A 26038-nucleotide genomic window follows, 5' to 3' on the forward strand; every position below is an offset into this window, starting at 1 on the left:
GCTTTGCTGCCTTTTAGTATATATCGCACAGTATTTTAGCTACCTTTAGAGTGCAAGCTTTGGTCATACCACCGCTTCAGTTGTCTGTGTGTGTGTGTATTGTATGCATGTGATGTAAGGTCATTCGCGTGAAAATATCAGCGAGGAAAAAATCGAATTTTTGTGTTTTGTGTGCTAGGTAAATGCAAAAAATTGTGCAAAGTCGATCGGTTTAAGGCCCAGTCCGTGTGCCAGTGATGAAAGTGTGAGCCTGTTCGGTCATTTACCTGTGAAAAGTCGACAAGAAGTCAAAGGTGCTGGGTTGCCCAACGCAAAAATTATGACGAAAAGCACACCAGCACAAGTACCCTATCTCTCTCTCGCTCTCTCTTTCTCTCACACACACACACTCGCACACGCAGCAGAAGCAAAAGCAGTGGAGCTGGGAGAGCTAGAACCTAGAGTTGTCAACGCTGTGCGAAGAATTTCGTCATTGAGCGGTGGGATGTGTGTTTGTGTGTGTCAGTGTGATGCGTGCCCAGTGAGTGTGTGTGCGAGAGTGCGTGCGTGTGTATTGGTAGTTTGTTCTCTTCTTTGGTAGTAAAACACAAAAGAAAAATCATCGGGGAAAAATGTGAAAAATGTACATAATTCGTAACCCAGTCTGCGGCTAGTGCTCGCCAGCCAGTGCCCGAAAATCGTGCTGAGATGAAACACCGCGCACCGATTGAAAAACTATTACATAAATAGTGCAAAGTGTAAATGTTATTGAAGGCAAAAAAAACGGAGCAGCGTTGGGAAAAAGAGCCGCGCACGCTGTCGTCATCGCTGCTAAAAAAGCAAGAAGAAAGCGAAAAAGAGAAAGATAAAGACACCCCTTCCTTTGCTACAAAAGAAAAGAAACGAAATGAAAATGGAAACACAGTAACTAAAATCCCCAACGCGTTACTGTTACAATGCCGAAAAGTGCTTAAAAACCATTTCCGTGTGTGTGTGGGTGTTTTCCGTGCTCTGTTGTACATACTCCAGTGTGATGCATGATGTATGATGTACAATGTACGATGTACAACACTATTTATGCCAATAACATTTTGTTAATACCGTAAATAAACTAATAACATTTAAGGCGTGCGAGTGTGTGGGTGCTGGGGAGTGTGACCTCGTGTGCGTGTGTCGCGTGCTCCGCTGGTGTTGGTGTATCTGTGCAAGTGTGAGTGTGTGCGGCGGCAAGGAGTGTCATGCGTATATTCTACCTCCCACAACCCCCTACTTATCCACCACCCCCACCCGCAACCTCACACCCTTTTCCAACACTGACCCACTGGCAGGGCCTATCCTACAGCAACAACAAAACCAACAAGCAGGCGGCAGCAGCTCCTTTGCTCCAACGAGTTTTATCTTGTTTTGCCGTTTTAATCATATGCGGGCGAAGAGAAAGGAGAAAAGCCAGCGAGCAAGAGAGTGGGAGAGCGTGGAAGGGGAAGAGAAGAGCAGAGCAGAGGATAGGAGACAATCACGTCATCCAGCCTGCCATGACACACCAACATCAACATCAACATCGATACAGTGAGGGCTCTCGGCTAATGAACAGCGGCTCAGAATAGCTAAACTCGCTCTTTGTTGCGGTTACCCCACTGCTGTTGGCCAAGTCAAATTCCATGGTATAGTCCTGCCTGCGATCGTGGGCATAGTGGGGTGCAATACGTCGATAGCAATCTACTTTTCAAATATACGTTTTATTGTGATATCTAACACATTTTTGAGAAGAGAACATCGTATTCATAGCATACTTTTCTTGTATGGAAGCCAAATTATGGCTTTTACTATATGTTAGTTTTTGGGCTCAAAGAAACCAAAAAATGCAAGAAATTTTAATTTTTTTTTTCAGTATTTACTTACTATTTCATTATTGCTTATTGTATTTTGGGTTTTGTTAGTTCTTAGAGTTCATAGTTCTGTGTTGACAACTTTACTTTCGAGAAAATCTTCGTTTCTACTTAAGAAATTAACAATTATGTAAATTAAAACCCGGATTGTAATTACTTACTATCCATTTCGATTTAAAGATGGTTTCACTGTATTTACCAATGATGACCGCACCAACACACACACACATTTAAATAAACCCCATTGGCGAAATAAAGACAAGCGCGTGAATTCGATTGCGATGATGATGGAGCTCAGTCGTGTTTTTCTAAGCCTTTTAATTAAGGCAATTAAATTGGCACCCCTCTTCCACGCCCGTTTATTATTTAATATTTTATCGGTCATCTGAGGTTCGATTTTTGGCCTCAGCTTAGAACAGCATCGTTTGTGTGCGAGTGTGCCGCTTGAATGTCAGAGTGTGTGTGTGTGTTGGGGGGGTGGGGGGGTTTCTTGAGCGAGCGTACGAGAGAGCAAATAAACTGAGTCATGGCTGACGATGACGTTATGCTGCTGCTCTTTTGTGCTCTATTATAGTCCGCTGCCTAACTTGCGGCTAGGGCAATTTGTCTCCAAAGTGTTTATGCTCAAAGTTTGCCAATAAAACGCGAAAGAAGGAACAAAAGTTTGGCACAAATGCCCGCACACAACTACCATGGCATTTAGCATTCGATTGACCTCGAGGCCAACAGCAAATCGATAGCAATGTTTTTTGTTTCTCCACCAAATCGATAACATGCCGCACAACACCACCGCCCCCACCGCCAACCCCCCTGGGTCACCGAAAAAGCGGCTTTGAAAACTAGTTTGTGTAGGATGCTCTAACTCTGCCATAAATCTGATTTAAGTTCCAATTAATTTGAAACTATACTATACGTTTGCGTGCACCAGCTATCCTATTGGAGTGCTAAATTGCTCTATATTTTGCCATTAATTTGATTTAAGTTTCACCTAATGGAAAATTAGTACCAGTAAAAATAAATAAAGTGGTTTAGGTGATTATACATTACTTAACCTAAACTAAAGGTTTGAAGCGTAAACGATATAAGGAAATCAGCCGCTTTCTGATATTTTCCATCCTAATCATCATGTTGTCAAGATATTATAAAATGGACGAACGTCCATTGCTGCAAGGTATATTGAAAATTTCATCAATCACATTATCTGAGCAATGAACAGTTTTATTTTGTTCGAGCTGGTCAATGCTTTAATGTTTATCAACATTCAAGAACTTTGGAAAATTTGCCAATTATTAGTAGTTTTATTGTCGTTTGCAACCTTTGTGTTGCCAACTCCTATGACTCTTCTTGCTTTATTAATATTTATTAACTCACGGCAAAATGTTCTGTACGGGTGTTGGAAACACCTCATTAAATACTATACACCCCCTGATCGCCTTAATCTCAGCGGGCAATGCAAACAGCTGATTTCATATTTGCTCTCGCAAATTTGTAAAAATAAATACGGCTGACCAATAATAAATGCGACGAGACGACCCCCCTCGTTGCCGCTTCCCCGCAAAGACCACTACCTATCTATCCAACACCCATGCCGAATTAGCAAAGTTCCCTGCCTTCCGAAAAGATGGATACATAGAGATGTACATTCGTGTGCGAACCGCACAGAACCGCCCGAAACCAGTGCGGCAGTGCGAGCGGGATGGCAATGGACCAGAGCGGTCAGTTTGGACGGTCTGGGGTCTGGGGTCTGGGGTCTGGGTCTTTGGGACTCGGCGACTGGGCCGCGGACATCTGACGTCGTTGTCGACCATGCTCCGCTACAGCATTATATCATGTGGCCAAGGCGTTGGTGGTGGTTGTGGTGGTGATACGGACGGAAGGACAGAGTCCCGTATTTGTTCAAAGTACTGCATTGGGGCTTTATCTTAATGCGATATAATGAGAGCCGGATTCGTGACACGTTATGGAAACAGTTCAACTGGCGTTCTATCTGCTCTGCTGAGGGCCGCACGTCGTCTGGCGGTAAACAAAAATCCAGCGCACTATGATTTAGCGTTGTCCATTCGACGGTTTTATTGCCAAAACTTTGAGAATTTATTTTTACTAGTTTCAGCTGTTTTCCTGTATAACACAATTGCTTTCAAAAATGTTTACTTGTTTTATTTCATTTCTTGTGGGGTGAATAGGAACTAGTCAGCTTTGAAATTGTTATGTAAGGTTTATTATTTTAGGTGTTTTTCAAACATTTATGCCAATTTGACGCTATCGTCAGTTCAAGAATTTTAAAGTTCATGTACTGCTATTCACTTAAGGTTGATGATCATGAAATATGTCAGCACTGGTGAAAAAGTCTATCTTTTTGTTTCTTATCTACTCTGCTTACCCAGTGACTGTCCTCCCGCACTGATAAGAGTGGAAAAGTTGTTTTCTCGACGCATCCGCAATATGAAATTCTAGAAGTAATAATAGATCTCGGGCCAATTGTTATCAGCGGTTATGCGGACGTCATGCGGCGAGGCAAATGGAATGCTATTTTTCTTCGATCGTCAAATAATTGATCGTAATTACTCGCAGTGTCACTTGATTTTTGTTGAATCATTGCTCGATTTCAATTTGCTTGATACTGGTCTTATTGTGTTTTTATATGGTGAGAGACAATAATATAGCCCTTATTATAATCAAGCTTTTCCTCAGTTTTTTTCATTTATTGTTTCTGCTGAAAAATGTGTTAAAGCAGCGTGCTTTCTATCAAACTGTAGATAAGATTTTTAGAGAACTTTTCAAGTCTCAACCACTTTATGGTATGAACAAGTTTCGGATCTTACAAATATGTTAGCATGCTTTTGGTAACTTTAAGATAGCTAAGCTTTTGCATTTTGTTTTAAATAAAATCGGTTTCAAATCCCAAGAGATTCTTGTGCGATGAAAAATGTCTTAGAAACTCGATTTCATGTCGCCATTTGGTACAGTACTCGTAATCGGTCTGGTCAAGATAACGGCCGAACTATTTAGATAAGCTGACAAGTGTATGTCAAACTGAACCCAAATCACTGTGCGTCGACGTCGCTGCCGCAGCGACGCTGGCAGAGGCAGCGCTGCCCGCTGCGGCGAAGGCGGCTACTCTCGTCTGTTGGCCATGTGTGCGGTTCAGTCTGCTCGCTGAATTCGCCGCGTTCGCTCCGTTCGCTCTGTTCTGTTCGCCTCGTTTTGGCCCGTCCGTTTGCCAAATTTCGTTCGCTTTTTGTGTTCCCGTTGTGCAATAATAGCAAAACTGCAATAACAACTACAACTAGTACAAGTACGTACAGCAACAACAATGACCATTGGCTGAAAAGCAGCTAGAAATTGTTGCGCTCCTTGTGTAAAACATAATTATTTGCTCTCAGTCTCAAGAATCCTTCTCTCTCTCTTGCTTTCCCTCTATCGCCCTCTCTTTTGCTCGCTGGCTAGGCAGAAAAATAGTATTTTCGTCGTCAACGTGCCATAATTTCTTTTTTTCCGTTTAGCCAGCAAAGAAATAGAATTTTTTGGACTGGGAAAAGTTAGATGCGCGTTTGTGTGAGTGAGTGTGAAAAAAGAACTGTAAAAGTTAACGTTAAATTAGCGGGCTAAAGGAAAAAAGGCCACCCACCCCCCGGCCCCTTAAATGAACAGCACGTGCTTAGCTGCAGTGAAAATAAAAAAAAAATTGTGACATTTGAAAAATTATACATTTAGTTGAATGTTGAATGTTGTTCGTTCGGCTTTCGTTTTGATTTTGATCTTTTCGATTTTTTTGGATCCTTGATTCAGCTCCTCTGCCCGTCTACTCTTAATTTTAAAATTTATGTATAATTTTAAAAAGTTTTCTTCTCTCACTCGCTTTTCCTTTTGCTTTTGTTGTTGGAAAAAAGCATACAATTAAAACCGAACGAAAAACACAACAAAAATATACGAGGAAGCGCACGAAAAGTTTGCCTTCAACAAAAATAATTTCAAAATGAAAAATTTTCTTAAACATTTTTATTTGCGAAAATAGCTTCATGAATTAAGAACCAAATAGGAAAGCTGGAAGAGTCAAAAAATTGAAAATTCGCACTCAAGCAAAAACACCAAACGGAAGATCCAAAGCAAACAACCAACCAACAACAACAACATCAACAGCATCAACTAATATCAAATTAAATAACTAAGCCTAATAACGTATACATTTAAAGATCTATTTATAAATTAATATTTACCATAATGATTTAGTAAGTTAAGCTTAAAGTACAAACAAAAAATAAGTAAAGCAAAGAAAAAGAAACACCACAACCAGCATCAACAACCAACCAACAACCACAAATAATTAATTAATCATTAAACGGAGTAAATTCACAAATCTGTAATAAATGCAAATGACAAGGAAATAACGAAAACGACAACAACAACAAGTCACCGCCAACAACAACCACACATCGGCAGCATAATTAACAACAACCAACAACAACAACGGATCAATACCAAAGATGGAGGCAAAATTCTTGGCTAGCGCTCTTTCATTCCTCTCGATATTTTTAGCGATTTATGCTCAATCACTTGGTGAGTACAGCCCCCCGAAAACCCCCCTAAAACTCAAAGAAAACCCCCTACAATAAGCATAATGATAAACAAAGAAGGCCCTTTTAACCTATAAGTTGTACCTCGCCCCTAAAATCACCCTGCCCCACCCACACACCCATACACGCAAATAATATCTACACATCTACGTAGCACCCCAATATAAAAGAATAATGAGAATATACATACATACATATGTATATGGGGAAAGTATGGTTAAACTGCAGCTGTGATAGCAGAAATTGCAAACAGAACACAACCGAACCGAACAAAGCAAAACAAAGAGGGGGAGCAAGAGGAAAGGGAATAAATAAAAAACAGCAGATTGTTTGTGGCTTACTATAACACCCACTAACCTTATCCCATTGGCCGCCCCCCTAATTGCCCCGCCGCCCAAAACAAAAGTGCACCCACCAAAGGGCGAGGGTGCTCATCCACCCACACCCTGACTTTTCCCCCTTTCCAAGTTCATCCTGAAGCTAGCCACTAGCCGCAATAACGGAAACAAACAGCATTAATAAGAGGTGACTCAAATCGATAGTAAAGTTATCGAAGAAATCGCTGAAAACATCGAAAATTCTTCATATTGGTCGGGTTTCTCAGAAAGATGATTATAAACTAAAAAATCATAATTAAAAAAAGACAAGGCTTAGATGAATCAGCAAATTTTCTTTTTATACCCTACCATTGGTTTTTATAACAAATAATAAAAAGTATCCGTTTAAAATTGCAGATATGTATTAACGTTTGCACCTTTGAGCTTCAGGCTTATATCATGTGCTCAATTAAGATTTTATATCTTCTTTTTTTTTTGGTATTCTGCGCCAAGAGATAATTTCGAAACTTGTGTAACAAATGGATTTTAACAGCAATATTAGAAAAGGAGTGTTCCTATTAATATATTTGAGACCGCGCACTTAAAAATGAATCTTTATTTCGTTCACGTTCTCGGCTTTGAAGAGAACCACAAAATGGACAATCACATTTCTTCTGTGCCCGGCTTTATGTATTCTCTTTTCATATTGCACGGGACACCAACCACCACCCACCAGCCACCCAGACATTTTCCAACTTTAGACAAGGTCTCTGCTGCATTCTACTGTTTTGCCCTCTAGTTAAGCGGACTTCGATATTTTCGTGTTGCTTTTATAGTTCATATTGTTGGGTCGGTTGGATGGACTTGGGATTGGATTGCAGTGCTGCCATATTGACATTGTTGCTTATGTTTTTCCCCTGCCGCTTCGTCGTAGGTTTTCCGTCGCTTTTCCACTGTTCGCGCGACCGCATTTCATTTGATTTTCAATTTTCCACACAATTGCTGAAAGAGAACAGCGGCGAATGTCGGAGAGAGCAGAGGAGCAGAAGCAGGGTATCAAGTTCATTTCGGTTCTAGTGAGGGCTATCTTTAAGAATTTTTGTTTAGCCTTTAGACTATTTTACATGCGGTCCAATAATTACGGCCTGTCTCTGGTTTTTCCCGCTTGTTTATATTAACTTTAGCCGACCCAAAGCGAAGCGGACCAGAACGAATCGATTTACCGATTAACCGATACGTGCCCGATACGTACCCGATACGAACCGGCAATGGTGGCCTGCATTTTGTTTACATATGGCACTGGGCAACCCGCGCCTTCCACCTTCCTTGGGGATTTGTCTATGATGCCCGAGCGGGCGGTTCCATCTATTTATTATTCTATGCATACTATCCATTTACCTTTTCTACGTTATTCCATACATCCATCTATCTACATATCCATCCGTCCGTCTGAATGTCCGTCTGGCTCTGGCTGACTACCAAAACCTACGTATGTTCATGAATTTTGAATTTTTTTTCGCTGAACTGAACGTTTGGCTGGTTTTGTTTTGTTTCGTACATTATTTAGCCCCATGCAGCTATTTTCACATTCAAGGTGTATTAATTGAATTTTTTTTTTGCTGTTTATATGCTGGCATTTATTCGTAGTTGATTGGGGGTATTCGTTCCATTCAAAAGGCAGTGTGTAAATAATTTAAGGTTTTATTCATGTCTTTATTAGGATCTGTGATTGATGTTTCAATGATTCATAGATTCCTAAAGTTTCGGTTTATTATGGGTAACATGAAATGCAAATGAAATTAACCCATATCGTTAATTGTACCTTACTTAGTCCTTTAGACCATTTGCTATTTTTTGTACAATTTCTTTAGCATACTAAATATTCAATGATTTTTCAAATTGTTTACGTAAGTAGGCATCTGAAATAAAAGAAAGAAATTGCCAGGCACGCATCGAGGGAAAACCGGTCTGGAAAAACAAGAAAAGCGATCCCTCCAGGGAGATAAAGTCGGTGGCGGGGCCAACACTTGTACATAAATAGGTGTACATACATATGTTGGCACTACATGAATCACGTTGGGTTCTTGGTGGCGAGGGAAGGGCAGGTCGAATACCAGAAAGCCAATTTGAAGAAGTATTTCTTTGTCTCCCCCCTGAATTTGCCTCACATCACTTCAAAGCCATTTTCAGGTGGTGGCGAAAAAACCACGTGTTGTCCAGGTGTTTATGCTGCGGACGAATATGCGAGGAGCTAAATTATAATGCTGGTCCCCCCATTTTGCCCCCAAGCTTGAGAATATTCCTAGGTCTTGTCACATACGTATATGTGTATGTACACTGTACTACGTACTCCACCTTTTTCTCTTTTGTTTTGCGGAATATCCGAGCAGGTGGAATGTTTTGGCAAGTGCTTTCATTTCGGCTGTTGACTGCGCACATTTGGCTAACCAGTTTCATTTTGCCATGTTTATTTAATGACATTTTCATTACATTAATAAATGTCAAATATTTAAATTTCGGCTCACCCAGCAAAAGGAAGCTAAAGCAAACAAGTATGGAAAACGAAACCGATGTACAGTGGGTTAAAAAAAGGTTAAAAGTGCTCCAAAATATTATGAATTTCTTGTATTTCGAATAGCTAAAAATATTTAATATGTTACGATAGACAAAATATAATTGAACAAAGAAACTTTTATCTTTAATTTACCTAACTGTGTGCCTTTTTTTCAATTACTTTATCGCCATAAGTCTCTTTTTGGCCATAAATCATACGTATTGATCAAGATCTCAAGCGGATTAAGCTGAATCGAATTGAACTCCTTGAAACAGCTAGCAATAATTCAATGTTGTTCTGCTTTCCTTTGCTTTTGCTGCATTTGCTATAAAAATACATTACAAAAGGCACAGATTGTCTTGGTTATCTGCATTTTGCATTGAATCCGAAATGATTTGTGCGATACGAGGGGGTGGCAGAACCTGGGTGTCTTGCCTCTTTTGCGAAAACATTATTTTTATTAAGACAATAAACATGAAATGTAATTTCCCTTTCAATGTCATCGTGGCCTGGCGTTGGCTTCAGTTTAGTTTGGTCTCATATTGGATTCGGTTGGGTTGGGTTGGGTTGGGTTGGGTTGGGTTGGGTCGGGTCGGCTTGTGTTGAATTTGTGTTTGGGGGTTGAGTTCTATGGCTGGTTTTACAGGACTACACGCACACACAGAGCGAGAAAGGCGTCATGGTGAAAGAAAGGCTTGGCTGGCAGTTTCTGGTTTCTATAGTGATGCCATGATGCCATCGTGCTACAGTGCTTCAGTGTGGGCGTGGCATTGGCTTGCACTGCTCCTCCCTGCATTTCTGATTGCACATTGTCTGGAATTCTGCGATTGCAGTGGAAAACTCTCTGCCTCCGCCCCTTTCGACAGCCTGGTTGTGCCACTGTCCGCTCGTTCCTTTTCTTTCTTCTGACTCTGGTTCTTGTTGTTCTTCAATATAGAGGTTGCCTTGTGTTTCCGGCCCGTGCCAGATAATGGTTGCTTAAACAGGGCACGTCCATAAATATATATAGATGTATGTGTATATGTGTGCCTAGTAAGTACGGAGGGTACACAGGAGAAAAGCAATATTATTTGCAAATTGAAATAGTGATTACCAACCAACATTTACATAATCCATCGATGTAATGAATTGTATTTTGTTTAAATTATAAAATGAACCAGCAAGTTGAAGTATGCTTAAAAATACATTATGATATTCTGAAGAATTTTACGATATCATTGTCGAGAACGGCTGCCAAATTAATTAAGGTCTTGTGACGCAAGATGAGAATAAAATTGTGATTTTATGACGCACAATAGCAGAATAAAATGGCCGTAAATCAAATTTCGCCACCTTGACTTTCGAACGGCTTTCATTTCGCTCAGTGCATATGCGTGTGCACCTTTCTCTGATGCATTTTCCTGCTAATTGAGGACGGTGGGAGGTGAGGAGGTGATGCCGTGCACAAAAACAAAGTTGTATTTTAACGCCCTTATCTATTTATCGTAGCAATACCACCATTAGCACCCCCCTCACCCCAATCTACATTCCCCACTCGATATTGTGGTTGTTGCTCTTTTATTAGCAGGTACCCGATAAAAGCTTAAAGTTCACACATTTGGCAGACCTTTCATACGGCTATATCCGTGCTATTTGTCTGTGTGCACGCTCCAACATTTGCCTTTGTTATAGGCTAAGCAATATATTTAAAAATAAATATAGTGTTTTTTCTGCGTGAGAACAATAAAAATATATATGCCGCGCTGCTGATTCTCTCACTGTTTGCTCTTAAAATATTCTCCTTTCAAAATGTCAAGTTTTTCATTCGATTTTCATCTTTTGTTCTCTTTTTTTTCGCACTTAAAGACAATTGCGTATGGCCCACTGTGCCGGGCCGCATATACGTATATTAAATATATATACATTTGTGTATATCCTCCTATAGATTGTATGAATGTGTGTATTTTGAATGTCTGACTGTCTGGCAGAAGTGCTGTTTCTTGTTGTTGCTCTGTGTGTTTGACTTTTCATCGGCGGCAACGAAAAGCAAAAAAGCAATGCCAAACCAAACCGAAGAGTCGCCAACAACGTCACCAAAGAAAATGACACCACCCCCAGCCCTTTTCCCGCCCAATCAATCAGCACCCCCCGCGTGTGGGGCATTTGACCAGCCAGAGTGGAGATCACATACATATACATACATATGTATCTTACGTATATTTCTCCTTTTTTAATTCTGTTTTGCTCAAATATTTTCTTTTTTGAGTGACTGTCTGGGAATTGTTTTCGCTATTTCCAAGAGAGAGAGAAATTTTTCCATTGTGATGATGACTGAAACAGCGGGCAAAAATACATAGAATAATAATGCAACCACGGACACGACGGATACCCTGTACACCTCGCACTGACTGGACACCATGAACAGCTCAGTCAGCTGATCAGCCCGGACACAACGAACACTAAGGACAATCCGATACCACGGTCAACGCTGACACAACGAACACTACAGACCCCAGGACACCCTGGACAATACAGACAGTGGAAATTGCATACATTTTCTATGTTACGTATATTTTCTTCCCCCCTTTTTGTTTTTTTAATTGACTGGGAATTGAGGTTCCGTGAATCGCCCAAAAAAAATATAATTATTCCAATATTACCATTTCCCCATATATGCATATTTATAAAAGAATCTCATTTTTTATGGTGAACAAAATTTTGTAGATCATTTTATAAAGTCAAGATGCGAACTAACCAAAATGAAGTACCAACTTTAATATTATAATATTATGAAGTACTTTATTTTATTTGGTTTTATGCCTCAAAGGACTTGATAGCCTTAGGAAATATGAAATTCTTTTGCTTTTTGACCACATATGTACCGATGTTGATTAGAGTGTCGGTTTGTTATTTGCCTTCATATCGTAGTTAGTATACATGTACTTAGCGACAATACTGATAAGAATGTTGAAAACAACTTAATCGCCTGTGGCATTGCCTCTCTTTTCTGGCGCCTTTGTCTTAAAGTTCAAAAGTACATACGCGCGTTAAGCGAAAATAAAACATTGATGATACAATGATGATGTCGAACTTGGGGACATTTATCGCTATTAAATGCTGGCAGGCAGTAAATGCGTCATATTCTAGAACAATTGTCCCAACGATGATCAATTAAAAAGCCTCACCATATCCATCGGCATTTACTGTGCGAAGCAGTCATATTTTTTACAAGTACCATAAATACATAAAGAAATAAATAAATTGGCAACTGCTCGGCGGCCCACACGTGCGCAGATACATTTGTATCTGCAAGTTTCCCTTCGAGTTTCTCGATTTAGTTTGCTTTTCCTCGCATCAATTTGCGTTTCGTTCCCAATTGTGCCAAAGCCAATAATAATTGACATAAATGGCGCATCCAGGGGCCCGGGGAAACTGAATAGCATAGGGGAATGCCGACGAAAGCAGGGCATTCAAATGAAATATTCAACAGAACTGGAAGACATACGTACGTTTATGCGGACCAAACAATTTATTGATCAATTCTGATGGCCCGTGACGTATGCACAACTCATTGATTCTTTTCCCCAACAATGATCGCACTACTGTCAGTGCCGTCAAACAGTAGAAAACGAAATATATAACACAGGCATAAACAATAAATATCGATTTGCATATGTTGATTTCGTTTAGAATTTCACGCAGAAGTCATATGTACATATGATTTCATACAAATCACTTGCATAGTAACCATTTTATTCCACTATATGCTTGCAAACGATCAAAATTGTAAAGAGTAATATTTCTTATATTTCGAACTGCAAGATTCACGGTCAAACTGTTTTTCCTTGACTAGATTGCTTATTGACTAGCTAGCTAGTCGTTCTTGAGTTTAGGAAATTGAAGCGAAGCACACCTCACATTATCTAAACATTATGTAGCCCATAAAACGTTTAAGTGTATCTGAACAATATCAAAATTCCCACTTCTATGTTCCGGGTTCGCCACGACTTGTATGGCTTTTCCATGGCCAAAAGAAACCGCCACAGGAGAGGCTGAAATTAAATTTAGCCTATGTTTATTTCGTTTAATTAGACACAGCAACTGCAAGCAAATAAAATATTTATGTACAGCCACAAGGCAGAAGGCAGACGCACACTCTCAGCATCTCTCACCATCCCAAGATATTCCTATTCCCCTGTTATTTCTACATACTTGAAAACGTTAAACAAGTGTTTTGTTAATGTTTGTTTGCTTTAAAGACGTCTAATGTGCATTTGTCCGAAAACAGAAAAAGAAATCCCAGAGGCCAAAAGCCAACAGCTAAATGAATGGAACATTTTTCAAGTTCTTTTCAGATCCACATGTGCCAAACCAGATTGTAATTGTGCTGAATGCAAAGTAGAAGGAATAAGGGGTAGCTCTTTTGATTTTACAAAAAATATAAATACAAAATATTTATCTGTTTATTTATTTATTTGTTTTTTATGTACCAACTTCAAATTAAAAATTCCATTTGTTAAATTTTATCCTTAACCTTCCCCCAAACTTTATTTTTTTTAATGGATAACATAAATATTAATTGCGTTATTGAGATAATTTGAGCACCAGTTCTAAATGAAGATACTTGCATCATAGATATAATTTTGGGACTACTAATGGTCTTTAGTAAAGTTATGATATTTTTGGAAATCCCAGACATCATTAAAAAGTTTACATTTTCAAAATAGTTGGAACATAGTTTTATTTCATCCATGTTACCTTGGGTTCTTGTTACTAATTATTTTGAAATAGATAGAAAGTTTCTCTATTTAGAAGACATTCTAACTGGAAATAATGAACATGTTCCGTCAGTTTTCCCGAATGTCCTGCCAATTTATCTGCGGTAAAAGTGCGAACTGCAATTACAAATGCAAATGCAACTGTTGCTGTTGTCTTTAGTTTGTTTTTGTTTCTCGCGGCTGTTGCTTTTGTTGTGCGGTGGGGTTAGGCGGCACAAAGTTTTTCACATGCACAAGTGCAGCGAGATACAGATACTATGTAGTTTAGTACCAGAGTCTGTTTGCCGGAGGGGCAGATTGGTTGGGAAGGAGCGGGCACAGACATATCGCACGGTTAGCTGCGAGCGCGCCTCGTCATTTTCGTTTTAGTTTCGTTTTGGTTTCGTTTTGCTAATTTTAAAATAGACAAACAATTTTTTATTTCAATTTACAGCAGCAGCCAGCATGCCAGAGCAAGCACACACTTTTAGAGCAGAGCAAACACACCACACGCTCTGTATAATGCCATATACCAACACAACCTAGGCACATGACTACTCTACCTCCAACCGCCTGCCAAACACCCCTACAATACCTCCATTCATTGTGTTTGCTCTGCCTCGCGTAACCCGGCTGCGTATTTAAATATTTATTTATAAATCTCTGGCTGATTATGATAAGCAAGATAATAATAATCACCATAATGGTTAGTTGGCGCATTTTAAAAGTGCCACTTCGCACACTTCCTCCCGCTAGAATCCCTTCCCCTCTGTACGGCGCTATCATTTAAATTACTTGGCTTTGTTGGGATTTCGGTGCGAGTATCTGTATCTGTATCTGTATCTGTAACTGACTGCGCCTGAGTATCTGTATCTGTGCGTGTTTTTGTTTGTCAAGTGTGGTTGAGTTCCCCGCATTTAATTGGCATTTCTCATGCAATTTACTTAATGAACTTTCGATACGAACAATTCGCCGTCGCCTGGCGTTCAGTGACCCATCATCCATCGACCCGATCGATCGGTGAATCCGGTCTGTTCTGTTTTACGCTCTCAATCGATCGTCAATACGGCAATTGAGTCAATCAGTCAGGCACTTGAAGTATTGAACATTTCGGGGAAATCAATTATATAATTGGGGAATAAGCTGAGAACCGTAGGTCATGCGATTCATCAGACCAAAATTATTAGCATTACAAATGTTATCGATTTATTATTACGTATGGACAAGCTTCAAAGAAGACTATCCCAATAAACTTTTAAATAAATGTACGACTTTATAAAGACAACCGACCGTTTAACAAGCGGTTTTTTTTGGATGATGTCAACTTCTTCATTCGTAAACCTCCATTCCCCTAATTGTATACAAATAAGCTTTAACTTTTTCCGACTGCAAAAGTTTTAAATCAGATTTTCATGAAGTTTTAGAAATTGTTGGGTGTTCTGCTGATGACCCTCAAACTGTTTGAAATTAGTTTGCGCACGATGTGGCTATCCCAGTGCACTCAAAACTGTGCTTTCACGTGCGCAGCGCCTGCTAAAAATAACACAAAATCACACATACGTTCACAGCAACATATTCATACACATCTAACACTTTTAGCTTGGTGTTAATTAATTTTTATTATACTCAGTTTTTTTCGTGTTAATTTAGTGTAATTCTCGTGCACTTCGCGTTCGTTTTCGCGGGGTTCTGCAAATTTTCTCTGTAAATTTTATTTTAATTGCTCTCGGCAACAAGTCAGGGCAAATTCATATACCATAATAGACACTACAGCAACCACCATAACAAGATGCCTATTTGTTTTTCTTTGTAGAAAACCAAAATGCCTTCATTAAATAATAATAGTGCAAAATCCCAAAGAAACTTGTTCATGTGCAATATGCGCTAAGAAAATTAGGCACTTGTACTAAAAAGTATATTTATTGACTAAGAGGTACAATTAGTTAAATAAAAAACCTTCTCGATTCACAAAATATGCTTTTCAAAAATATAATATTATATTGGATCTTATGTGGTGGAAACTTTTAAGAAACACTAATATTCGAATATGCCCCTATGGGCATATAAGTTTGTGTATATGGTTTGTACATACTTACGGCTGCCAATTTGTACGCACATAAACACACAGACAAATGCCTTTAACAATATGTCACAAGCTTGCGATGCAGGGGGGCGTTCGATTTTCGGAGAGGGGGCGTTGCACAGTCTACAGGCCGTCCCATAAATTTGATTAAATAAACTTTTAGTTTTGCGCTTTTTAGACGCCCCTCCCCGCCGTCGCATTCATTTGTTTTCTGCTCACTTCTATTTGAAGCAGGAATGCGACAAAAACTATGCTAGATGAACAAGCAATAAACCATGAATTTCTTGTTCTTCGACAGCAACAAAAACTACGGCAACTAGCGGTTAAGCGTTTAGGGCTTGTCGGGCGGAGAAATGCGGTGGATATATGTAGATATTTTGTGGGTTAAGGGAAAGTGTGGGCTAAGGTGTGCTTTTGTACACCAGGGCTGCAAGCCATTTAAAATATTTGGCTCTATAGTATGAACTTTGTGCCGAAAGCTTGGCCAGAGTTTGTTAATAATGTGGTTATTGTTGTTTCGGTTCCATCTTTAAAACAATCATCTTGAAACTGCCAACGCTGCGTATGAGCAACACAAATATTACGTATTCGCAATAAAAATTAAGAAATCATTAAGGGAGTGTATTTCTGTATTTCTACAAATGCACTAATGGTGCGCATATTAGTAATGATGTGTAGCTTTTGTGTCATATCATTTTCCATACGATTTTTTTGTTTAAACGTAACAATGCGCGTTGGCTTAAGTACTTTCTACGACCATTGAATTTTTTATATTGTTAGCATAAACGAATTTTAAAAGAGGTGACAGCCCTGGCACCTGTAAGGTACACATAAATTCCTTTAAACGAGAGTGTGTGCGACAGAGTTGTATAAATTTAAATTATTGTTCAGCTGTCTGCTGTCTCCGTTCGCCCCGTCTCTCTCTCTATGTATCTCTCTCTCTCTATGTATCTCTCTCTCTCTATCTGCCTCTGCCGGCTGCAATATGCTCGGCTGTGTTCTGTAGCCCCATCTCCCTCTCGCCCCTTAGCCGTGTAGTTGGACTGTCCAAAGTGACAAAAGCGTTTTCGGGGGGTGCGTTTGGGTGGGGAAATTGGGTGGTGGGGCGGCGTATTAGACTTTTGGCGGTAGCGCGACTCGTGCATGTAACATGTTTGTAAAATAAATTGTTGTAGCTCTTCTCGCGCTTCTCCATCTTTTTGGCCCAAATTTTTCCATCTCCCCCATTGCATGTGTTTGTGTGGAAAATCTACATGTCCCTAAGCTTAACCCTCTATGTACCCATGGGATGAACGATAACGAGATATTTCGTCCTACAAATTTTTAACCTTTTCAAAATATTCAAAAATATCACATTTGAATGTTTCACAAGCCAATATATTGCGATTGTTTTACTATTTAGTGTTCGGTATCTTCTGCAACGTTAAAATATGTAGAAAATGTGTGCAATTTTTGGGCAAATAGGGGTTAATCTGATGCGAGGGCAGAATAAAAGAAGGAAAATGCCAGCAGCTGGCAAACGAGACGTAAACATAATTTAACATCAGTTATGTGCAAACGTGCGAGTGTGTTGACATGACAACGATAAGGACAAGGATAAAGATAAAGACATTGTCCGACCGCTTGCTAACTGCTTTAATCAGCTGATAAGATTGTGCGCTTATACTGTGCTGCGTTCGGTTCGGTTCGGATTGGTTCGGTATACTTTTTATCACACTCGACGACAGTCCATTTTGTAATACATCCGCAGGGTATACAGTCAAGTGTGCGAGCAAATACAATTACACTAATATTTATGGGCCTCTGCTTCTGTGTTATCACTTGGGCACTTACCGATAACAGCTCAACAAGTTATGATAGCCTTCGCAGCAAGTATACATACACGTATGTGGGTATATGCAGTTAATACTGGTCGAAATTGACGTCACCGATGCAGTTTAAACCAGTCCAACAATTGACGTCATTGTTTGCGACTATCTTTCCTGATATATTGCTGAATAACCCGAAGGTCAACCTAAAATCCAATTACCAAGCTTTGAGCAATGCATTGAAAATTCTTATCAATTAAATGTGAGATAAAAATATACGAAATTTTAAATTGCAAGAAATATTTTCTTGTTTGAGGAAAAATTATATTAAATCGTTTATATTTGTATATCACAAATAATCATGTTGATAGTGATTTTACTGGCCCCATGATATATACGCTTATATTTTCGTGTCGTGAATGTTATGTAGGTAACATCAAAGAATCTTTATAAACTTGTATGACATCCTGGCTGCTTTAAAGTTTTTCGAACGTGAAAAACGAACTAATTACAAAACTCAGACTTACTATATCCCCATGTCTCTTTGTTGCCTTGTATTGATTGAGTTACCATAAATCTTTCAGTGGAGTAAGAAGAAAACAATTATATGGATACATAAGTTGATGTTAATTTCCACCATTACGTAAATACATTTTCGGTTTATGTTAGTTTATTTTTCATCCATTGTGTTTTTTCTTTGTTTTGTGTGTACATGTGTTTTATTAGTCTCCTTGTCTTTCCCCCTAAAACAAAATAAAAACCCAAAGCATATGAGCTTTTCGACTAGATAAATTCCAACATTGATATATATTTTTGCAACTTGGCGCTGAAATCAAATAATCGAAACAACTTTTTCGATAAATACCATAAACGGGAAAAACACACATAATATAAGTCATCACATAAACAATTACAATATTAGGAACTACTGATCATCGATTTTGGTTTCTCCTCTTTTTGCGTTCAGTTTTATTTAAATTTTATGATTTCGAATCGTTTTCACTGGTCAACGAAATTTGATCGGAATTTGCTAAGACATTACATTACAATCACTGGTCTTGAGGAAATCAAAAAGGTGGCCACGGAAATCTCTAGTGCTTATAAAACTTCGGAAAATGCGTTACAATTATGTTATTCCCCTCATTTACACGCCTTTTCAAGAGATTTTAAATGGCCGTATATTTTTGTGGCACCAGCACTTTGCCTAGACTAGTTATATGCTCATTGTGAGACCCTAAAATCCTATACCAACGTTCGCTTTTTGTTGTGGGAGCAGCCAACGACCTGAGCAAGGAGTCCACAGAGTTCGAGGAGTCGCCGACCATCTACTACGGCGACCCCGTGGTGAACCTGGGCCAGCCCTTCTCGATCACCTGCATAATCCCGATCACCGATCAGATTCATTGGCTCAAGAACGGGGAGCCGATCACGCGGCACAATCTGCGGCACGGGCGGGATGATCATGCATACGCTCTGTCCGAGAGTGCAATCGAGGGTGAGTATTGTGGCGAAGGACTTGATTCCGGAGGCGTTGATTCCACCACTCATCTGGTCATCTGTTGCTCCCGCTAAAGGTGAGAAGCACAAGATCGAGGCCCACCTGAGTGTGCGGCATGCCCTCAAGGTGCACGAGGGTCGGTACCAGTGCAACCGGCGGCGCGGCAGCTACATGCTGCACGTGCGGGATCCCAAGGGAGTTGGAGCGGGAGCGGGCGAACCCACCGAATCCGGCTATCAAACCATCGACGAGCTGACGCCCAACTCTGCGGATGACTTCTTTACACGAGCGTGGCTGGAGCAACAGCAGCAGCAGCAACAGTTGCCCCACCAGTCGCACAAGCTGCACAAGTCGCATTTGGGCTTCGGAAATGCCAGTCTGTCTGGGTCTCAGCCCTGGCATCCGTCGGCCGGCGGAGGCGGTATCCACCGCGTTTACTCGGCCACACCGCCTGACTTTCCACCCCCGCGCCTTAATCTGCTGGAGCAGACGGTGGCGCCGCCAGAGCCACCGACCATACTGTACAATCCCAATCCGACGCACCCCACTGCCAGCGCCACTGCCACGGAGGCCAGTCTGCTCCTGACGACGGCGCACCACCGTGCCCACCACCAGCAGCAGTTGCAGCAGCAATCGCAGCACACGCTGAACGCCTTCCAGCTGCCACTGCCGCCGCGACCCAATTCCGGCCAGAATGAGCGATACCAGACCTATGCACCGCACTATGTGCCCCCAGTGGTGGTATCAGAAGCGGGAACGGGACCAGGAGCAGGAGCATCAGGAGAGCAGACCACCATTTCAGCAGCCACCAGCACAAGGGCCATGATGGGTGGTGCTGGTGCGGGCATTTCTGCGGGCGCCAGTGGCCCAATGCTGGGTGCTGGCGGCCACATGCTGATGGGTGGCCAGGGGCATCAGGTGCATCTGCAGCACCAGACGCTCTTGCCCGTCAAGATGGGTGAGCCACACGCATACACGAAACACACATACGTAACACACATGATACACCCACTATAAGCCTCTAATCAAAGTTCAACTTGTATTTGCCCACTTTGTTGTTGTTCGTTTTTGGCTTTTAACTCGCTCGCGCTGATCGAAACCGCCATTGTAATTGTTATCGTATCAAAACACAGCTTTGATCCCATTTTTGATACCATTTAGTTGTGAAGATTTTTTATTCACCTATCGCCTTCAATGTTTTGATAAGGTAAAAGTTGTCTTACCTATTTTTGGACTTTTAGCTACATATATTTTAAATCTGAGGTTTGACATATTTAAGATCGAAAACATTTTTAAATATATGTAGTTGTTTAAGCATTCATATTTGTACGCATAGAGGCCTAAAATTTGAGTTATACTGCTATTTGATTTAAAAATTTTGTTTAAGCTTGCATAAAACTGCTAAAGCTTTCACTTAGTTTTATAAAGTTTCAGCATTAGAAAAAATACATCGTTTGAAAAGTATGCTACGAAAAATTTCGAATTTTAAATGTCCTTCAGATGAATGGAAAATGAAGACTAGCATATTCTTTTATAATATACATATGTATCTTAAAACTACCATAGATTTTTCAAAACAGAAAGATTTTAAAATATACTATTTTTGTGATTTTGAAAATGGGAACAAGGTCAAGTGTCATCGCTGCAATTGTGCGCCCAAACCACCACACCCCACCCACTCGCTCTGTCTCTTTCGAACTGCATCTGATCTCAGCTCTGGCACCACACCACACCCCTTCCCCGCGCTCTCGCCGGCGCTCTCTCCTCATTAGCCCCTCTCGCTTGCTCTTTCCATCGCCGTCTCTTTCCATCGCATTAACCTTGCTAGTCTAATTTTGGTGTTGTTGGTTTTTAATTAAACGTTAATCGCTCGCCTAGCTAATCGCTCCTTCTCGTTCGCTGTGAATTCTCCCCCTCACTGTGAATTTGTCAAGTTTGCTCTCTCGCTGCCGTCCATACATACAGCTTACATATACACACACATCCACATACGGTCACACCTTTAAGATGAGCTTAAGTTGTTTGCCTGAACTTTTTCATCATTGCCGCTCTTTCTTTGTCTTTTGTGCTTTACTTTCTCTTGATTTCATTTGTTGCCATGTCCCGGTTCCTCTGTAAACCTTGTAGCTATCTCTGTTTTTGTTTTTCTTTGCTTTTCTTTGACTTGTTTTGCTCTCCCTTCAGCCGTTCGTTCGTTTCTTTTGTCTCTTTGGTTCTTCCTTTTTTTTAACGCTTTGGTTGTGTACTCTGATTGTTGAACACACAGATGGCAGGTGCATCGATTACGTTTTCAATTCCATTTCAATTCGTTTCGATTCTACTCGATCGAATTCGAATTTGATTGGCAGCCAGTTTGCAATGACGCATAAGTTTACAATTGGCAGCGTTTGGCTTACGAGCTGATTATAATCAATCAGACTGTCAGATAAGGCGAAAAAAACACGTGACGAGTTGCTGATTCTCTTTTCTGTCGCTCTATTGCTTTTTGCTTGCTCTTCCTGTCGTTTGATTATCAACGATTAATCAAGAATCGATCTAAATGTTGTATGTATCGCATTGTTATATCGATAAACATAAATTTACCTACTTTTGCTCCTTCTTACATTACAGCTAACTTAACCGATAATTAATCAACTATACTGTACACATATCAAACTAATCAAACATAAGCGTAAATAATCAAAGTAATCTCAGTTCATACGCAGCGTAAACTAAAGTTTATTTGATTTCAGTCCAAGTTTCGAAATAGTTCAAATGTGTTTTCTACCAGACAGGATAAATAAAATTCAATTGACCAAATTGTATGCTCTTTTGTTTTATTTATACGTATTCTTTAGTTATAGTTTTAGTTTTACGAATATACTTATCTTTTTTTTTCGCTCCTCCTTTGATTTGGTATTAGTGATTCGTGTGTTGCTAATTCATCATTACTCTCCTAAGCAATATAGTCAGTATTCAAAACCAAATCTCAAGCGCTCATCTCTCGACCAAAAAAAAAAAAAATCAAATCAAAAACCGCAGAAATCTCTCCAAAAATCTCCACCATACTTTAAGCTCGTTCTCAAATTATTCCTATAAGCAAATATATTTATCTTTACATACAAGTTATTAGAATAAACTTTGTTTAAGCAGTTCTTTATGTAAACGTTTTATCGTATCCCAACATTAGAACACCCACCCTCCCCGCATAACATATAACTAATCGGCTTTACCTATCTATACCATCTCCAGATAAGCTGGTGCCAAACTATGATAATGTCGAGCATCAAATGAAATTTTACGACATCAGATCGCCGCTCGTTCTCAGCTGCAACGTGAAAGACGGTACGCCAGGCGGCGTGCTCATATGGTAAGTCATTCCGAGGTTCCTCCATTTGGGGATACGGGGTCATAAAATATCCTGGAGTTGTTCCAAGCCGGAGGATGGGTCCCTGTGTTTGTGTCTATGTCCGGGTCCCACATTGTTAGTAGTTATAAGAGCAATCATTTTAATACGGCACAGCTAAGCACTTTTGCTTAATTATGTTGGCCTGACTGCCTAACTGACTGCTTGACTGACGTAACCTGGTAACCGAAACGTGAACGAACCGAGAAACACACTGCACTAGGAAATATACATCGGACGTGAACTGCATTATGGTACATATCAAGTCAAAGAAAAAATATGGTAGATTGTAGTAACCAAGAGCAGCTTATCAGGCCTGAGATTTTTATATTGGTTTTTAAAGTTTAGCAAAGCACAGTTCCAGAGCTTCAGACTGGATCCTCTACACTATCCCTACCCTTACAGAAATTATGTGAATAATTAGCATACTCCCAGCAAGCGTACAATAAGGTGCCATTTCTGCGAGTGTGCACAGATGAGTGGGTCTGATGGGCGACACTTCTAGGGAGGGTGGTTACTGAAAAGTGCCTTCCTGTCTGGGACCAGTAAGTGTTCGTGGCCAAAGCTCGGAGCTCTGTGGCAGGGTCTGGTGATGGTAATGACACTTCTGTTCGTTCCGGGACCTGTCCGGGTCTCTGGTTCTCGTTCTCGTTCGTGTTCTTGTTCTGGGGCCAGGGCCAAACTTTGCGTGTGCCTCGGTGTGGAATTAGTCTTTGAATAATTGGCAAAAGGCGTAGAAAGCGGCGGAGCGCTTAGAGAAAGTTTGGACCTCGAGTAGGTGCAGCACGGATACCCGGCGATAACTGTGGAATTCATGTAGATAAATGAGTATTTTCTGTAGCCACATATCCTATCCACAGAGAAAAAAAGAAGAGATAAACCATGAAGTAAAGAATTTTGGGATTGTATTATAAGTTGACCTTTTTCATACTTCCTATTAACAAACAAATGTATTCCTTACGTAAATAGGAAAAAGAACGGCACCGCTGTGACGGAGGTACCTTCTCTAAGAGGTCGCTTTAAGTTAATCGCAGACGAGAACAAGTTTATCATCGATAAGACGGATACGAACGACGATGGCAAATACAGTTGCGAGTTCGACGGAGTGTCCAAGGAAATCGAAGTGATTGGTACGAACTGGGTTTCCTTTAAAATCAAGAACCTTCCACTAAGTCATCGTTTCTACTCCCGCAGCCCGCGTTGTTGTAAGAGTGCCTTCAAATACAGCCGTTGTGGAGGGTGAGAAGATGTCGGTGACCTGCAGCGTTGTGGGAACCAAACCTCAGTTGACATGGACCTTTGGTGAGTATCCATACCTACTGCTCTTCAGTTTGAAATCGGATTTAACTGTGGTGCTCTTCTACCGACAGCCAATGTAACGCTGACAAACGGCACAGATCGCTTCATCCTCAAACCAGACGATAATGGTGTTCCCAACGCCATTCTGACACTGGATAATGTGACATTGGACGACAGAGGCGAATACAAATGCATTGGACGAAATGCGGCCGATGCCTTCGGTGGGAACAACACCACTCCTGCCAGCGACTTCACAACTGTGCGTGTTAAGGGTAAGTTTGCATCGGATGGGTGTGTCGCCCGAGCTTTATTTAATATCCGCAGAAAAGTCATGGTCGCCATTCGCAGTAGAGATTTATTAGATAATACATTAATCTCCAAAACGTGCTCTTCCTCATCAAATTGCTAGATCTAAACTATATTTGTATGTAAGCTTTAAAAGCAACATTTTGAAGTACCAAATGTCCTGTTCTTAACTAAGTGATTGATGTGACAGAAAATTAATATAATAAATGGTGACTCTAGCTAACTAGTAGTTGTAATTGCAATTCATTTATGATTCTTTCATTACTTTTAGGCAAATTTGCCGCCTTGTGGCCTTTCCTGGGCATCTGTGCTGAGGTGCTGATTCTGTGCATCATCATTCTCATTTATGAGAAGCGACGCAACAAGAGCGAACTGGAGGAGAGTGATACTGATCCCCAAGAACAGTAAGTGTGCTACTCTCAAACCCACACACCAACCAACCTACCAACCAACCAACACCACAACAAACAAAATACCAACAACATAAACTGTCAACACCAAATAATATTAAAGATCAGCAAACAAACAAACAAGAAACATAACGCAACAGAAGAGGAAAAAGTTGAAATTTTAGTTTTATACTGCAAATTAAAGACGTTGATGCTGCAGGCGAATGCGATTGTGAATGCGAATGCAGACCAGACACCAACTTAACCATACGAAACCAGATACAGATACGGATACGGAGAAGCAACGTACTTACGGACGGACAGACAAACGGACGGAGGAGGAGCAGCTACAACAATTAGTGAAATTTTCTTAGTTAACAATTTCTAATAGTTACCACAATGGGAAACGAAAAAAAATGAATGAATTTTGTGTTTGACGCAAACGGATATGCGATAAATTGAAAAAGTAAATGTTAAGAAATTATATAGTTTTTGCTAATTTTGTATTATAATGAAATCCATCGTGCCTGGAGAGTCGCAAAGAAATTAATAAAATACCGAGACCCAGAGAAGTGAAATGGAGTGTGATTCAGTAACTGTTGTGGTTTCTACATTTTTCGATGTGTGCTAAGCGAAAGCAAATATATTCGTGATCCGTATATTTGTTTCGCCCAAAACTCTGACAAACACAAAACGGAAACGGAAACACAAAACGAACGCACACAGACAGCACTCACTCACACCAACACATCCGAGAGTTAAAACAAAATATGTAGTTCTCTAGATATAGATACTATAAACTTAATTCATCGTAAATATGCCCTATGATTTCTTGCTTTATTCAAATCGAAAATTCATTTTTCGCTGAGCTTGTTTCTGTTGCTTAAAAAACTACAAACGAAACTTAATGGAAAATAATTTCACATACACAAATCGTTTCTTTTTATGTCAAAGTCCAGTCCATAATATTATTACTATCATGTAAAGGAATACGACAAGAAAATGTTATCAACTTTGTTTTTAAGTACTTATTGTTTAATTATATACATTTAAATAAAAACCACATTAAAAAAAACACAAAAACACCGTAGGCGAAGCAGAAGTTATCATTTTGCTTTGAGAGAAACAAAAAACACAATTAATCGTTACTTATGTATATTATAAATCATTATATAAGCTTATTAATTTCTTGGCAGCAAATAAAACACACACGAAAACACAGAA

General features: G+C 40.1%; 1 protein-coding gene across 12 annotated transcripts; it reads left to right on the forward strand.

Annotated features, from left to right (window-relative positions):
* Positions 1-33: 33 nt before the first annotated feature.
* LOC6542018 (neuroplastin) lies at positions 34-26038 on the forward strand. 12 transcript variants are annotated; one of them, XM_026979517.1, is made up of 7 exons: positions 34-114; positions 6096-6422; positions 22667-22784; positions 23790-23950; positions 24015-24122; positions 24191-24391; positions 24697-26038. In XM_026979517.1, the coding sequence occupies exons 2-7, from the start codon at positions 6350-6352 to the stop codon at positions 24831-24833; spliced, it is 798 nt and encodes a 265-aa protein (XP_026835318.1). In that variant the 5' UTR covers positions 34-114; positions 6096-6349; the 3' UTR covers positions 24834-26038. The 12 variants fall into 12 exon arrangements, with proteins under 12 accessions (XP_026835318.1, XP_026835315.1, XP_026835316.1 ...); XM_026979514.1 differs by having other exon boundaries at positions 46-293; XM_026979515.1 differs by having other exon boundaries at positions 46-244.

The sequence above is a fragment of the Drosophila erecta genome, unplaced genomic scaffold (genome assembly GCF_003286155.1).
Source record: "Drosophila erecta strain 14021-0224.00,06,07 unplaced genomic scaffold, DereRS2 tig00000055-arrow-pilon, whole genome shotgun sequence".
NCBI lineage: Eukaryota > Metazoa > Arthropoda > Insecta > Diptera > Drosophilidae > Drosophila > Drosophila erecta.

Excerpts from the sequence above, each read along its gene's own strand:
- LOC6542018 (XM_026979517.1), top strand. The coding sequence starts at position 6,350 with ATGGAGGCAAAATTCTTGGCTAGCGCTCTTTCATTCCTCTCGATATTT. Across the intron at positions 23,951-24,014 it reads CAAGGAAATCGAAGTGATTG|CCCGCGTTGTTGTAAGAGTG; the intron begins GTACGAACTGGG and ends CTACTCCCGCAG. Across the intron at positions 24,123-24,190 it reads TCAGTTGACATGGACCTTTG|CCAATGTAACGCTGACAAAC; the intron begins GTGAGTATCCAT and ends TTCTACCGACAG.